The sequence below is a fragment of the Eptatretus burgeri genome, chromosome 9, assembly GCF_056783735.1.
Source record: "Eptatretus burgeri isolate ZD-2024b chromosome 9, Ebu_testis_v1, whole genome shotgun sequence".
NCBI lineage: Eukaryota > Metazoa > Chordata > Myxini > Myxiniformes > Myxinidae > Eptatretus > Eptatretus burgeri.
This window is the reverse complement of record NC_140969.1, coordinates 44,555,595-44,569,140: the sequence shown is the minus strand read 5'-3', so window position 1 is coordinate 44,569,140 and position 13,546 is coordinate 44,555,595. Positions and strand designations below refer to the sequence as shown.

Here is a 13,546-nt window from a genome sequence, read left to right as displayed (position 1 = left end):
GTGGTATTTCAACAGCGGTGAAAACTGCCAACGAAAGGAAGGCTCAACTCCGGGCTCAAAAATAATTGGAAAGACATAACAAAGAGTTGGAGAAACAAATTAGTGGAAGTGGTGTAATTGTAGATTTTGCTGAAAAACTTGAAAGTCTGCCTGATAAAGCGAGATTGTTAGTTGGAGATATGCTTTCTTCTATCGCACAGGCAGGTGTAAAATTAACTTAAAGGTGTAATGGATTATGTCTTTCTAATAAATAAATGAGCATTGATGAGTGGTTTAAAGAATTTGGAAAGAATACAGCATCAAATTTACAACTTGTCAAATATTAAGAAATTAAAAATTCATAATGTGGTTATTTGTATGAGAGATGAATTAACAAACGTGCCTCAACATACAAAGAATATTATTATGAACTTAGAAGATAATAATGGGAACGGTTCTCATTGGGTTTGTATTTTTAATAATGAAGCCAAATATTATTTTGATAGTTTTGGTCTTCCACCACCTGTTGAAGTCATAAAATTCTTACAGAATGGTGTTTATCAAACATTTCAAGTCCAAGAATTAAATTCCAAGTGTTGTGGTCAATTATGTCTATATGTGTTATTTCAACTCAAAAATAATTTTTTTTATGACATTATTTTTAATCTAATATAAATGACTTGTGTTGGTAAATCTGGTTCTATCTTTGGTGTATCCCAAGAACTGGATATTGATTTATCAAATTATTACACAAAGGCACAGGGTGAACGACAGAAATATAGTATAACAAAAAATATTAATATGAAAAATGCTTATAAATTAAAAAATTATCCAAGCCCGACTGACTCCAATGACTTGGTGAGATTAAGCGATTTATCACAAAATATATCCTTAAATAAAACGGCCGTGTATTCCAAAGATACAGAAGTGTTGATTTTATCTCCAGGTCATACAGAATTCACAGTTCGAATTAAAATAAATTTTTATAAAGAAGGGCTTATCGTTTGTATGAGAATAGAACAATGGGGGTATGATTTTAATGATTTAGGGTATAATTGGTCATTTAAAATTTACCTAGAAGACCTGGAACAATTAAACCAGTCTCATAAGGAAGAATATTATCCACTTGGTATAGAGAATGAGTTTTGTGGAAGCACGATTAGAAAACGACAAATAAAATAATTTAATAAGGGTAAATATAATAATGGTTTTGCCCTAGTTTATATCATGAAAACAGAAAAAACAGGATTATATATAATAAGTAAGGAAATACAAAATGATTTAACTCTGGGAAGATGTGGAGGTGTTTCGTGTCATAATATTATTCTGTCATATATTTGTAATACATAAATGACAGCAAGAAGGCTTCAAGAAAATTATCATTTTTGTGTCCAAGCATACCTTCAAGAAAAGGCTATTTGGTATTTTAATAAATATGTTCTACAACATAAGAATGAGGTATTTTCAATAAAAGATTGGCATTATGCTGATGTTGATAAACCAACAACTTTGGATTTAATTAGAATGTTAAATAATGAAAAAATTATAAAGTTAAGGTAACGTAAGGCTCTTTTAGAAATTCAGAAGAAATTTTATTGGTTTCCTGTTGTAGAAAACATTATTTTGTATACCGGAATAACAAGAAATCCCGATGAATATATGTATGATATTCTATGGGGTGTAAGTGATTCAAGGATAGTAAGGGACGAGGAAGGAGTTGGAGACAGAAGGAGGAGAGAGAGAAGAGAGAGAGAAGGAGGAAAGAGAGAAGAGAGAGGGAGGAGAGGGAGGAGAGGGAGGAAAGAGCGAGAATAAATAAATATGAAAATATGGAAACCAGTGAGACTAAAAAAAGATTCGAGGTATTAGAGAAAATAAATAAATCTCAACGTACCGAGGAGGAAAACAAAAAATTGACAAGTCTATTAGCAATATTTTCAACAAGACTATTGACATCGTTTTCAAGGACAAGATATTGACTTTAATTAAAGTTTTTCATTTTTTTTCGTAAATAAATGGAGGAGAGAGTGAAGGCATTTCTAAGGATTCTTTATGTTTTAAAAATTAAGATTCAAATGTGCATGTTGGAAACTAAAAAGGTTTTCGTACTCTGTCGGAATTTTTCTCATAAATATGAGTTATTGTCTCAAATGTAAAAAGAAAACTAATACTAAAAAATCTCATATTTTAAAAGTAAAAATAATAGGGTTATACAAAAAGGTACATGTTCTGTGTGTGGTTCAAAAAAGAATCAATTTATCTCCAAACACAAACTCAGAGAAGATATACAAAAGTTTTTATCAGGAAGTAAATTTACAACTACTGGAATACCAGGGGAATTGCATCTACCAGGGTATTCTTTCTGTGGTCCAAGCACAAACTTGGATAAAAGATTAGATGAGGCAGACAATCCTAAACCATGGAGTAAACCCATCAATAGGTTTGATGAAGTGTGCATGAGACACGATACTGATTATGGGAATACCACAATGTTGGAAGAAAAAACATGAAGCGGATAGAGAAATGTTGTATAATTTGTCTCTGATACAAAATCCAACCTTGAGAGAAAAAGTTGATAGGTTCATCATGAAGAAGATGATCAGTGCTAAATTGAAACTTGGACTTGGAAATTCAAAAAACTTATGGGCTCTAATGATGTCATTAAGACTGAAGAACAATTAGCTGATGAATTGCATAAACCAATATTCACAAAGTTTCAGAGAAGGAAGGTTTATTCCAAGGAAGTTGATTATATCTGGTCCGCTGATTTAATTGAACTCAATAATGATAAGGGGTACAAGTATGCTTTAACCGTTATTGATTTGAGGAGTAGATATGCGTGGGTTGTCCCTTTAAAAAAACAAAACAGGTAATACTCTTATGTTAGCCTTTCAACAGATATTTAATAAAAGTAAGAGAAAAACCTAAAAAATTGTGGCCTGATCAGGTTAGAGCATTTTATAACAAGACATTTATGAATTTTCTAAAAAATAACAGTATTACATTATACAGTACCTTTAATGAAGGGAAGGCCGTTGTTATTGAACGTTTTAATCGTACCTTAAAAGAGAGACTATATAAAAAAATTCACACAACTCGGTTCTCAACAATGGTCATCTTTTATTCAGGATATTGTGGATAAGTATAATGACACGATTCACACGTCAACGAATATGAAACCATCAGAAACATTTACAAAATTAAAATATGAAAAAGAGATTAATGTCAGAAAACCTAAATTCAAAGTTGGTGATATAGTCAGAATATATAGATGGAAATCTCATTTTGAAAAGGGTTATACAAAGCGGTGGACAAATGAACTTTTAAAAATCGTTGATGTGATAGATACAGTTCCTTGAACTTATAAAGTATATGATTTAGAAGGGGAACAGATTTTAGGTTCATTTTATTCACAGGAATTACAAAAGACAAAACAAAGCAAATAACACTCATGGGAGCAATAGGTTGGCGCTTCACTCCCCTCTACTATACACCATTATGGACACTCGAGGACCAAGTCCGAGGTGTGTAACGGTTAAATTTAAAATATCTATATATTAATACTGAAGGACCAATTTTGTGCTCCTCCTAGCGGTCGCATCACGTTTTTCTCAGTACTGTGACCTGGACTGAAAGAAACTTTGTACCTGTAAGAGTGCATCGCACATAGTGGCAATAGTCAACTTTCAACTCTGAAGCAGAATAAACACTTTTCGTTGACGGGGGTGAGGAGTGAAGGGGCAGGGGATGAAGAGACGGGGGCAGGGAGTGAAGAGGTGGGGGGCAAGGTAAGCAAATTGAAAGCGGGAGACAGGGGGGAAATGGGGCGGGGGATGAGTGGGGGGGGGTGGGGTGAATTAGGCGGGGTTGAGTGTGAGGGGGTAGACAGGGGGCGGGGGGCCGGGGGCAAGTGGGGGCGGGGAATCAAGAGGCGGGGGCGGGGCCAGGGTAATTAAATTTTTGGGCGGGGGTAAGCAAATTGAAGGGGGGGGAATGGGGCAGGGGCGGGGGATGAGTAGGCGGCGGCAAGCACGCCCTGTCCAGTCCATGTCCCTCGAGTGTGGGTGAGCTGGTGAGGGTGGTTGAATGATTGGAATCCGTCTGTGACGGGGTTTCGGCTAGTATATATATATATATATATATATATATATATATATATATATATATATATATATATATATATATATATATATATATATATATATATATATATATATATATAGTGTGTCAAGGGGGACGTTCTTAGATCTGTGAACCCCAAACACAGAATTCTCGACTACATAGTCAAGGCTTAACTTTTATTTATTGGTGTGTATGTAGTGGGGGACGTTCTTAGATCTGTGATCCCTAAACACAGAATCCTCAACTACATAGTCAAGGCTTAACTTTTGTTTGTTGGTGTGTGTGCAATGGGGGACGTTCTTAGGTCTGTGAACCCCAAACACAGAATCCTCAACTGAATAGTCAAGGCTTAAATTGTGTGTGTGTGTGTGTGTGTGTGTGTGTGTGTGTGTGTGTGTGTGTGTGTGTGTGTGTGTGTGTGTGTGTGTGTGTGTGTGTGTGTGTGTGTGTGTGTGTGTGTGTGTGTGTGTGTGTGTGTGTGTGTGTGTGTGTGTGTGAGTGAGTGATAATCAAACCTAACCCTAACATTCAAAATTTCAACTCCAACCCAACCCTCACCCAACTTAATATCTTTTATTTAAATACATATTTCAACAATATATATTTTTTTATGTTTTTGTCTCTTCTTCCAATTCTGTTTTTTAAGGCTTTCAAGTTTGATGAAGTAGAAAGGGGGAGTAAGAACTTTCCTGCATCTTCTTCCCAGAACTAACAATATATATTTTTTATGTTTTTTTTCTCTTCTTCCAATTCTGTCTTTTAAGGCTTTCAGGTTTGATGAAGTAGAAAGGGGGAGTAAGAACTTTCCTGCATCTTCTTCCCAGAACTAACAATATATACTTTTTTTGTTTTTTTTTCTCTTCTTCCAATTCTGTCTTTTAAGGCTTTCAGGTTTGATAAAGTAGAAAGGGGGAGTAAGAACTTTCCTGCACTTTCTTCCCAGAACTTTCTTGATATTGCTTTCATCAAGCACCATCCAACAAGGAATCACATCGATATGTTGAGATCCCCAAGAGTCTTGGTAGAAACCACATTTCAAGTGTCCAAAATAAACCCAACTTTCCAAGTCTCCAAGGTATAACCACATTCCTGTTGAGTTTCCAAGATATGTATCACATTGTGAGTTATCAAACCAGAACCCACATTTCAAGTCTCCAAAAATATAACCATCTATCCAAGACTCTAAGGTAGAATCACAATTTCCAGAAATATTGTGAGTTTCGGTGATAGATCTCACATAATATAACTGTGGATCATCAAGGAAAACTCCATTTTTCCAATTTTTATTGGTTTCGGTGATTGATCTCACATAGTATAACTGTGGATCATCAAGGAAATCTCCATTTTTCAAAATGTCTGAAATTTGTGAGTCTCCAAGGTAGGTTCCATATTTAGAACCATCTTGGCAGAACCCTTTTCTCGAGTCTCCAAGGTGGTTATTTAAACCATCAAGGCAGAACTCATTTCCTGATTTTTTTTTTTTTTTTTTTTTTTTTTTTTTTCAAAATTTGTGAGTCTTCAAGGTAAAACTTGTATTCTGGCTCATCAAGGTATAACTTGTTCAGTGGGTATTGTCTTGATAACTCGCAATGAGTACAATTGCTGTAAACCTCTTTTTTAGGACTTTGCTGGTCACCAAGGTATAACTCTTTGGTTGGGTCATCAAGGACGAGCTCGTTCTGTGGGTCTTGATCGCTCATAAGGTCTTCAACCAAACCAACAATTTCGTCCCAAGTTGTGGCAAAAGCAGTATTTTCATTTCGTATTTCAGATACAATTTCCTGTGAGAGAAAATAATAATGTATTAATTAAGTGATTTAATTATTAAATGATAATATGCTTAAATCAAACTCTGTAAATAGGAAAATAAAATCTTACCTCAATAGATAAGAGGTTTGAATCCAGTTCATCAACTTGAAGGTTTAGTTCCATCCAAGTAGTAGAACTCCAAGGAACTCCAAAGTCATCCCACTCAAGCTCAGCACAGCACTCCATTCTCAGTTAAAGTAAAAATATGTTTAAAATGGAGTCTGGGTTTGAAGCTTTTATAGAGAAAGACTGGTGGGTGTGGTTTCCTTTTTCAAAATGGAGAATTCTCTGCTGTTGAAATTTCTAAAATATAACATTCTAGAATTTTCTGGTGAATTCTTTTGAAAATCGATTAACAGGAAATGATGTAAGAGTATGTGGTCCTCACAAAAGAGGGCGGGGCTTAGTAAAAGTGGGCGTGGCTTATGCAAAAAATAATCCTCAACTCAGTAGGTAGTCAAACAAGAGCATTGAGAGAAGTTTATCATTTTATTTCTGCTCAACAAAGATATTTAGACCAAGAACTAAGTTCTAAAATAATATTTGTGAATATACTAGATGGTGATGAATGTAAGAGGAAAATTAATTTATTACCTGAAGTAGAACATGATCAAATATTCATTGGCTCACTCTTTGAATGGAGTAAGTAATGGGGGAGAGATCGATCTCTTCTTTTGACCCCATGGACCGAGAGTCAGAGGGGGGAGAGAAAATCATTCTCCTCTTTTGACCTGATGGGCCTTGAGCAAGAAAGCTTCCCCTATTAATTTGTATGAGGTTTTTTTGGGCCCTGAGACGGTCTCAATTTAACATGAGCTTGTATGGCAGAAAATCATTCTCCTCTTTTTGTCCTGATGGGTCTCGAGTCAGAGAGTTCTCCCTATACATTTGTATGGGGGGGGGGGGGAGGAATTAGACTCTTGTTTAGGGGTTTTTGGGGATCAAATCAGAGTTTTTTTTCCCTTCACCCGATTCATTTGCATGGTTGCCTTAGAAACCCCATATATCTACGACTAATATTGCTAAAAAATATTGTTTTTTTAAAAATGAAGTTGTACATCATGTTTGATTGGAGATAGGCAGGTAATCAACAGTACTAACAAGTAGTTATTTCACCAGTTGCCACAAGTTAAATGTTGTCGAAGCCAACTTGAGTTGTGATTTATCGAAGTTTGTAACTCCACAACTATTGGAAATGCTGCACTATTCAACATTGCGATGTGAACACTATCAGAGGGTGGTGGTGTCCACAGTTTGAAGCAAGTCAAACTTTCCAGCATCTATCTGAGTGTTTCAACTGCATTGTCTTTGTTGTAAAATGTTCACCTCCCCCCTTCCCTTCCAGGGCTTAATCAGAACTGCCAACAAGAACTTTGGTGGTGGAAATACAGAATGGGAAGAGCGTCGTCCAATGCCATATGAGCGCAGGTCATTATCATGTTTACTGAAGTTCATAGGAGTTTTAACATTCGTGGAAATTGCAAACGAGTGACATTTGGTTCATTGAATGCAACTTTTTGGTGGCAGGAAGGCGGTCTAAAGGTAACAAAAAGCTATGTCATCAGGGAGAACTAGATGGGTACAATGGCCTCATGGAGTATTTATTTTAGTCTGTTTTATGATATGCATATATATATATATATATATATATATATATATATATATATATATATATATATATATATATATATATATATATATATATATATATATATATATCTTCAAAAACAACGGTGGTTGTTTTGGTATGCTATTAGCCAATTGATTTAAGAAATTATTTTATGATTATTTATTTATTTATTTTAATTATGTAAGTTATGAATTGGTCAATTATTGTTCACTGCTCCCCCCCCCCAATTCCGTCTCCATGTGCTGCACGGTGGCATCGCCGGGTGCTGAAGACGCCCTGGCAATATCGCATGCTGGAGGATGTTATTTATTTATTTGGCGGGGGGGGGGGCGGTGTACTTTGACTGTAACTCCACTTGTTAATAGCATTTTTACCAATACCCCAATGAAGCCCTCACATAACTGCTCATGCGTAAGAAATAATGCTGTTGGGAACGCATCTCCATATAAACGATGGTATAATGACCCCTTCTAGTGCATTTTTGATCAGCTCTTCTCCAGGAACGCATCCTGAGTTCTTAGTGAGTTATTACTGCGTTAATTGTGAAGAAGAAAATTGATCCCAACATTCTGACTTTGTAAGATGCCACTGGCGGAATTGCGGAGGAGAATCCATCAGGGGTGACGTTGCTTGTGAGCATGTTGGAAGTGTGGTTGTGTGTATACATTAGTTTGAGAATATGTCAGTCACATGATCATGGCAAGCCTTGCAGAGCAACTTAATGTTCAACTTTGATGTATTGGCTGACCATGGTAAGGGTGTGTTGCTTTGATAGGAAAGTTACTCCATGTTTACCTCTGTGCACAAGTACCTGTTAGATACATGCAAGAGCAGCAGGCAGAGTTTGATGAAGTGAGTTATCAAAATAAGAAGTGCGAGAAGAAGAAGAAGAAGAAGTTATCAAACAAGTCAACTTTTGGACAAACGTGCCTTCTGCTTCTGTGCTTGAGCAAAAAGTTATGATGAGCAAATTGCTTGAACAAAGTTCCAGATCCTTGAGAGTTTGAGCAGCTCTGAAAACAGCCAGAGAGAAAATTTGCACATGATTATCTTAGCAACCAACCATTGCCGATGAGGTGGAAGCTGGAATGGAGTTTTTGTGAAGTAGTTATAATTTATTAGTCAAGATAATTGTGTTGGGTTAAAATGATTGGTTAAATACCGCTTCCTTTTAAATAAATTTTTGAAGGGGGTCAAGGGTGTTCATGATAGTTTTATTTTTTCTCTGGTATTTTTATTTATTTATTTATTTATTTTGTACCGTATCTCCTCTATTACCTCTACCATCGAAGGTGAAGGAAGTTATGTTTTCACCCCTTTCTGTCTGTCTGTCTCTGTTTAACAGTGAGACTCGACTGGTGGAGATTATGGAAAAGGTGTGTCAGAAGTTTGACGATGCCTGCCTTTCCTTGCTGGAAGCGTCAGAAGATCACTTGGAGCACTGGTGGTTCCACCAGTACGTTCAACTTGAATGTAACTTAATTTAAAACGAGTGTAGTTGGTCTTTACCGAAGCTGCTGTGTGAGTTTAATAACAATTGTATGTGCCGATTGAAAGTTAATATTAAATAATTATTGGAGACCTGTGAGCAATTTCCCCTCGGTTTTCAATGCGAACAATTTTTGTGCGTCTTTGAGAATTTGGTAATTTGTCCATACACTTGTTGTTTATTATTATTATTATTATTAGTATTTTTTTTTAAAATGGGATGGGGGAAAGTGAGCTGATGTATTTTTAAATGGGTTTTGGGGGGGGGGGTGGATTTTTTTTTGTGAGCATGTTGATCAAAACAAGATTTGTTTTTGTCATTAAGGCTCCTAAAAGTAGAATCATCAACTCGTTTTTCACGTGATAGGGTTAGGGTTCCAAGCTGTTAGATCTCACATTTTGGGATCAGAATGTGGTGTTCTCATATAGAACATTTGTACAGAGTGAGTGCAAAAAAAAGGTCTGAAGGAAACTCCAACTTGATAACTTCAGCTATGGATTACATAGCCATCCTTACTAATGGATGTGTATCATACGGATTTTCGACATTTGATATAATATTTGACTATCAGAACTCTTTGTTAAACAAATTATCACCATCCATCCATCCATTGGAACCATACTCTGTACAGAGCATTGGTGCTGCCTCAGCAGTCTCCTTGGCTATTGGGCACAATCATGGATGGGTCACCACTCCGACACAGGATACCAGCATGCTGGCACTCATTTTGCCAACCTCGGAAGGATGACAGGTTGAGTTAACCCCACCTGGTATTAATTCAACAACTGAGTGGGATTTGAACTTAGGATCTTTGGATTCCATGACCACCACACTTACCATTAAGCCAACACCAAGCATAAATTGTCACCATTTGCGTTTAAATCGGAGAATTTTGGAAGTATTCACGATTCTCTATCTTGTGAGTAATTAAAAAAAAATACACTATACGATCCGCGAAGTAAATGATTTTAAAGTTTCGCTTTTTAACACTCCTAAATGTAATCGGATGCATGGGTGTCCGAGCAATGAAATGATGAATGGATGGTTTATGTGGAGCACACCCACCACCCATACTCACCATTCCCCCCCTTCCTTTCACCCCGCTCGCATCCCCTTCCGCTCGCTCCTGGAGGGAACTTCCGTGGTTGGGATTTCACTGTGCTTTTCACTACATCACGTGGTTAGCTCTGCTCGCTCCTTCAGTTGCCCAAGATATCTGGAAAGTGACCTTCAAGTGACAAGTGCAGCGGGAGTGCAAAGAGAGCCCGTAAAGCAATGACACTGGACGTAAAACTGGATGTGTTATGGTTTTCTGGTGAAAAACTTAGTGACAGCTAACCCAAACCCAAACTCGAATCACTGCCACTGGTTCTCGCAGCTGTTTCTAGCCATCACCTTCATGTTTCCTTACTGAAGTTACACATCACTTGTATTTTTATTTGATCTCCATTGTGGTGCACAAACACAGTATTACAGTAATATTTAAGAGTTTAAAGTAATGTACAGAGTATTGTAATAAAGTTTGTTGCCTTATTAAGTGTATTTGTAAATGTAACTTTGACTTATTTATAGTTACATGCTCTTATGGATCAAATGTTGTACGTTCTGTTGACACAGCCAGCACAGCCACCCGGATTTGAACCACTGGTTATGTGAGAAAACGCTCGCACTCTGCTGCAATGGAAAAGATTGTCCAAGTGAGTTTCCTTTTATTCTTAATTTCTCTGAATCCTTCATTTCACTCTGAAGTGTTGATCTCTATATATATATATATATATATATATATATATATATATATATATATATATATATATATATATATATATATATATATACACATACATACATACACATAAGCCTGGTGTTGGCGCAGTGGTTAGGGCAGCGGCTTGGGATCCAAGAGGTCCTGAGTTCAAGCCCCGTTGGGCCACTGAATTAATACACCAGGGGGTTGACTCAGCCTGTCATCCTTCCGAGGTCGGCGAAATGAGTACCAGTATACTGGGCCGGTGTATACCCCAGTTAAAATAGGTGTACCATATCCCTGTGTCGTAAGAGGCGACCAGGATTGCGTCAGGAAGGGCATCCGGCATAAAACATGTGCCAAATCACTATGCGGATCATACGGATGATCCGCTGTGGCGGCCCCTAACGGGAGCAGCCGAAAGAAGAAGAAGATATATATACCGGCATTCCTCACTTTACGACAGAGTTCCGTTCCTACGACTAGGTCGTTAAGCGAATTGGTCAATAAGCGAGGATATATTTTTAAATGTTTATACAGTAGTCTACTGTATACTGTAATAAACAGAATTGAGGAAATCAACTCTAATATACATTACTTAGGTTTGCATACTGTAAATACAGGTAATCATTTATATTTATTCTGAATAAAGAAAAGGTCTGAAGGAACTCCAACTTGATAACTTCATCCATGCCTTGTTATTTGCACGACAGTAAATGGACAGCGTGTGCTTACAAACCTGCCTCAATGCACGTGGGTTCTCGGAGCGATAGATGAGGAAAGGCTTTAACTTGAACCCAGCGACATTTCCTCCCAGCAACAATGTAACCCTGTCCTTGAAACCGGGCATTGTTTTAGCTTCTTTGTGTATGTCGGACTTTTCGGGCATTTTCTTCCAAAAAAGTCCGGTTTCATGCACATTGAAGATCTGTTCTGGACGGTAGCCGCCTTTCTCGATGATTTCATCAAATTGGTCAATAAATTTTTCCGCTACTTCTACATCCGTGCTTGCCACCTCACCGCTGATACTCTGATTATGCAGATACACAATAAAGTACAAATTTATGGACGAAATATGTAGTCTTGGAGATTGCGAACGCGAGTGTAGTGAATACCGACCGACTGCGGGAACAAGACTGAAACTGAGAAAGGGTGATGCGAGATGAGATGCTTGATGCTGAGACGCCGCGCTGCCGCTTCCGGAACCAAAGTTCTTGTACAGCGTACAATACCGACTGGTCGGAGAGCTGGTCGTAAGTCCGGGCGGTCGTTAAACAGTTGGGTCATTCAGTGAGGAGTGCCTATATAATATATATATATATATATATATATATATATATATATATATATATATATATATATATATATATATATATATATATATATATATATATATATATATATATATATCTCACACAAATAAAAGGTGTAATTGAATGAGTGGTTGTTTGAATTTTTTCTTCCAAAGTATCGTACAGTGCCCCACTATGGTAGAATACAATGAACACTAAATTTTGTCAACAAATTTTATTCCAACAATCTGCAATCAGAACACAATCAAATGGATTACATATGTTTGTATCTGGTAGAATGCCCTTTGGGATCATTGTGTTTGTTTCTGGGAAGGCATCAAATTAATGATTCTGTACTTTGCTTAGAATGCCTGATCCAGATTTTACCAAATGTGGGGGAGATTTTTTTGGTTTGTTTGTTTTTTGGTTGCTCTTGCACATCACTTGAAAGAGATCTGCTTTTCTAACACTCTCAACCCATGTTCAAAGGCATTCCTGTCAGAAATCTGTGGGTGCCAAGGAAGAAGGAAGAAGTGGTAGCCCATTATGTCTCTTCCAGACAGAAGTGGTTCTGGACGTATAGGATGTGGCACCATGTTCCTGCACTAAATACCTTGCTAGTATAGTGGGAAGAGTTTTTTGTATACCAGCAAGGCATCTTACATTATAGACCGCATTTGCTGCAGGAGATTGTGCCGCATGCCATACGTCCAGAACCACCTCAGCTGAAGAGAGAGCACGTGCTGTAGCTTCCTTGGGCACCACAGAATCCTAACAACGCCATTGAACATGTTTGATAACATGGTTCGGGAGCTGTGGAAAAGCTGACCTCTGCCAAGTAGTGTGCAAAAGCTGCAACAAAATCGACTTTATATTTGCCAAAATCTGGATCAGGTTGTTAAACAGAATATCATTGATTTGATGGCTTCAATGGTTGAAGCCCTGTATGATGCCAAACGACGTATTACCAGATATTAGTATTATGGAGTCTATTTGATTATGTTTGCATCACCGATTGTTAAAATACAGTAGTTTACAATTGGAGGGGTGTTCATTTTATTCTGACAACTCCTCTCCGAGTTGAAAGCATTTGTTCTCTTGTATAGCAAATATATTCTGTATATATTCTGAGCAAAAATTTCAAACATGTTTGTTTACATTGCAGCTTCTATCTTTTTCTGTTAAGCTTTAAACTTGTCGATGTCTTTGATCTACATTTTTTCAGATCTTATCGATTGTGAAAATGCTGATGAAGCATTATCTCACCAATTTGATTACCCTCCATTCATTATGATTGATATATTTACTTAGATTCTGATAAAGTTCTGAGTATCAGTAAACTTAATGTTCCATGTACTTTTCCATTCTTGTGAATTGTACGTGCAATGCAACTTTTATTGATTGGCTTGCTTTTATTTATAATCAAATTTGTTCTCTGTTCTTCTGCACGTAAAAATATCTCTTTAAAATTACCCATTTAT

General features: G+C 37.0%; 1 protein-coding gene across 5 annotated transcripts in view; it reads left to right on the top strand.

Moving 5' to 3' along the window:
• Positions 1 to 13,546, top strand: part of LOC147020031 (protein disulfide isomerase CRELD2-like) — a 70,557-nt gene that overhangs the window by 35,262 nt on the left and 21,749 nt on the right. For 3 of the 5 annotated variants that reach the window (XR_015061610.1, XM_085894976.1, XM_085894973.1), the window contains exons 2-5: positions 5,045 to 5,176; positions 7,256 to 7,338; positions 8,886 to 8,996; positions 10,647 to 10,726. Coding sequence is in view for 4 of the 5 variants with exons in the window: in XM_085894976.1 (XP_085751102.1) it covers positions 5,045 to 5,176; positions 7,256 to 7,338; positions 8,886 to 8,996; positions 10,647 to 10,726 (406 nt within the window). In the remaining variant the exon portion in view is untranslated. The remainder of the gene's footprint in view (positions 1 to 5,044; positions 5,177 to 7,255; positions 7,339 to 8,885; positions 8,997 to 10,646; positions 10,727 to 13,546) is intronic. The other 2 variants (XM_085894974.1, XM_085894975.1) reach the window with 1 other exon arrangement.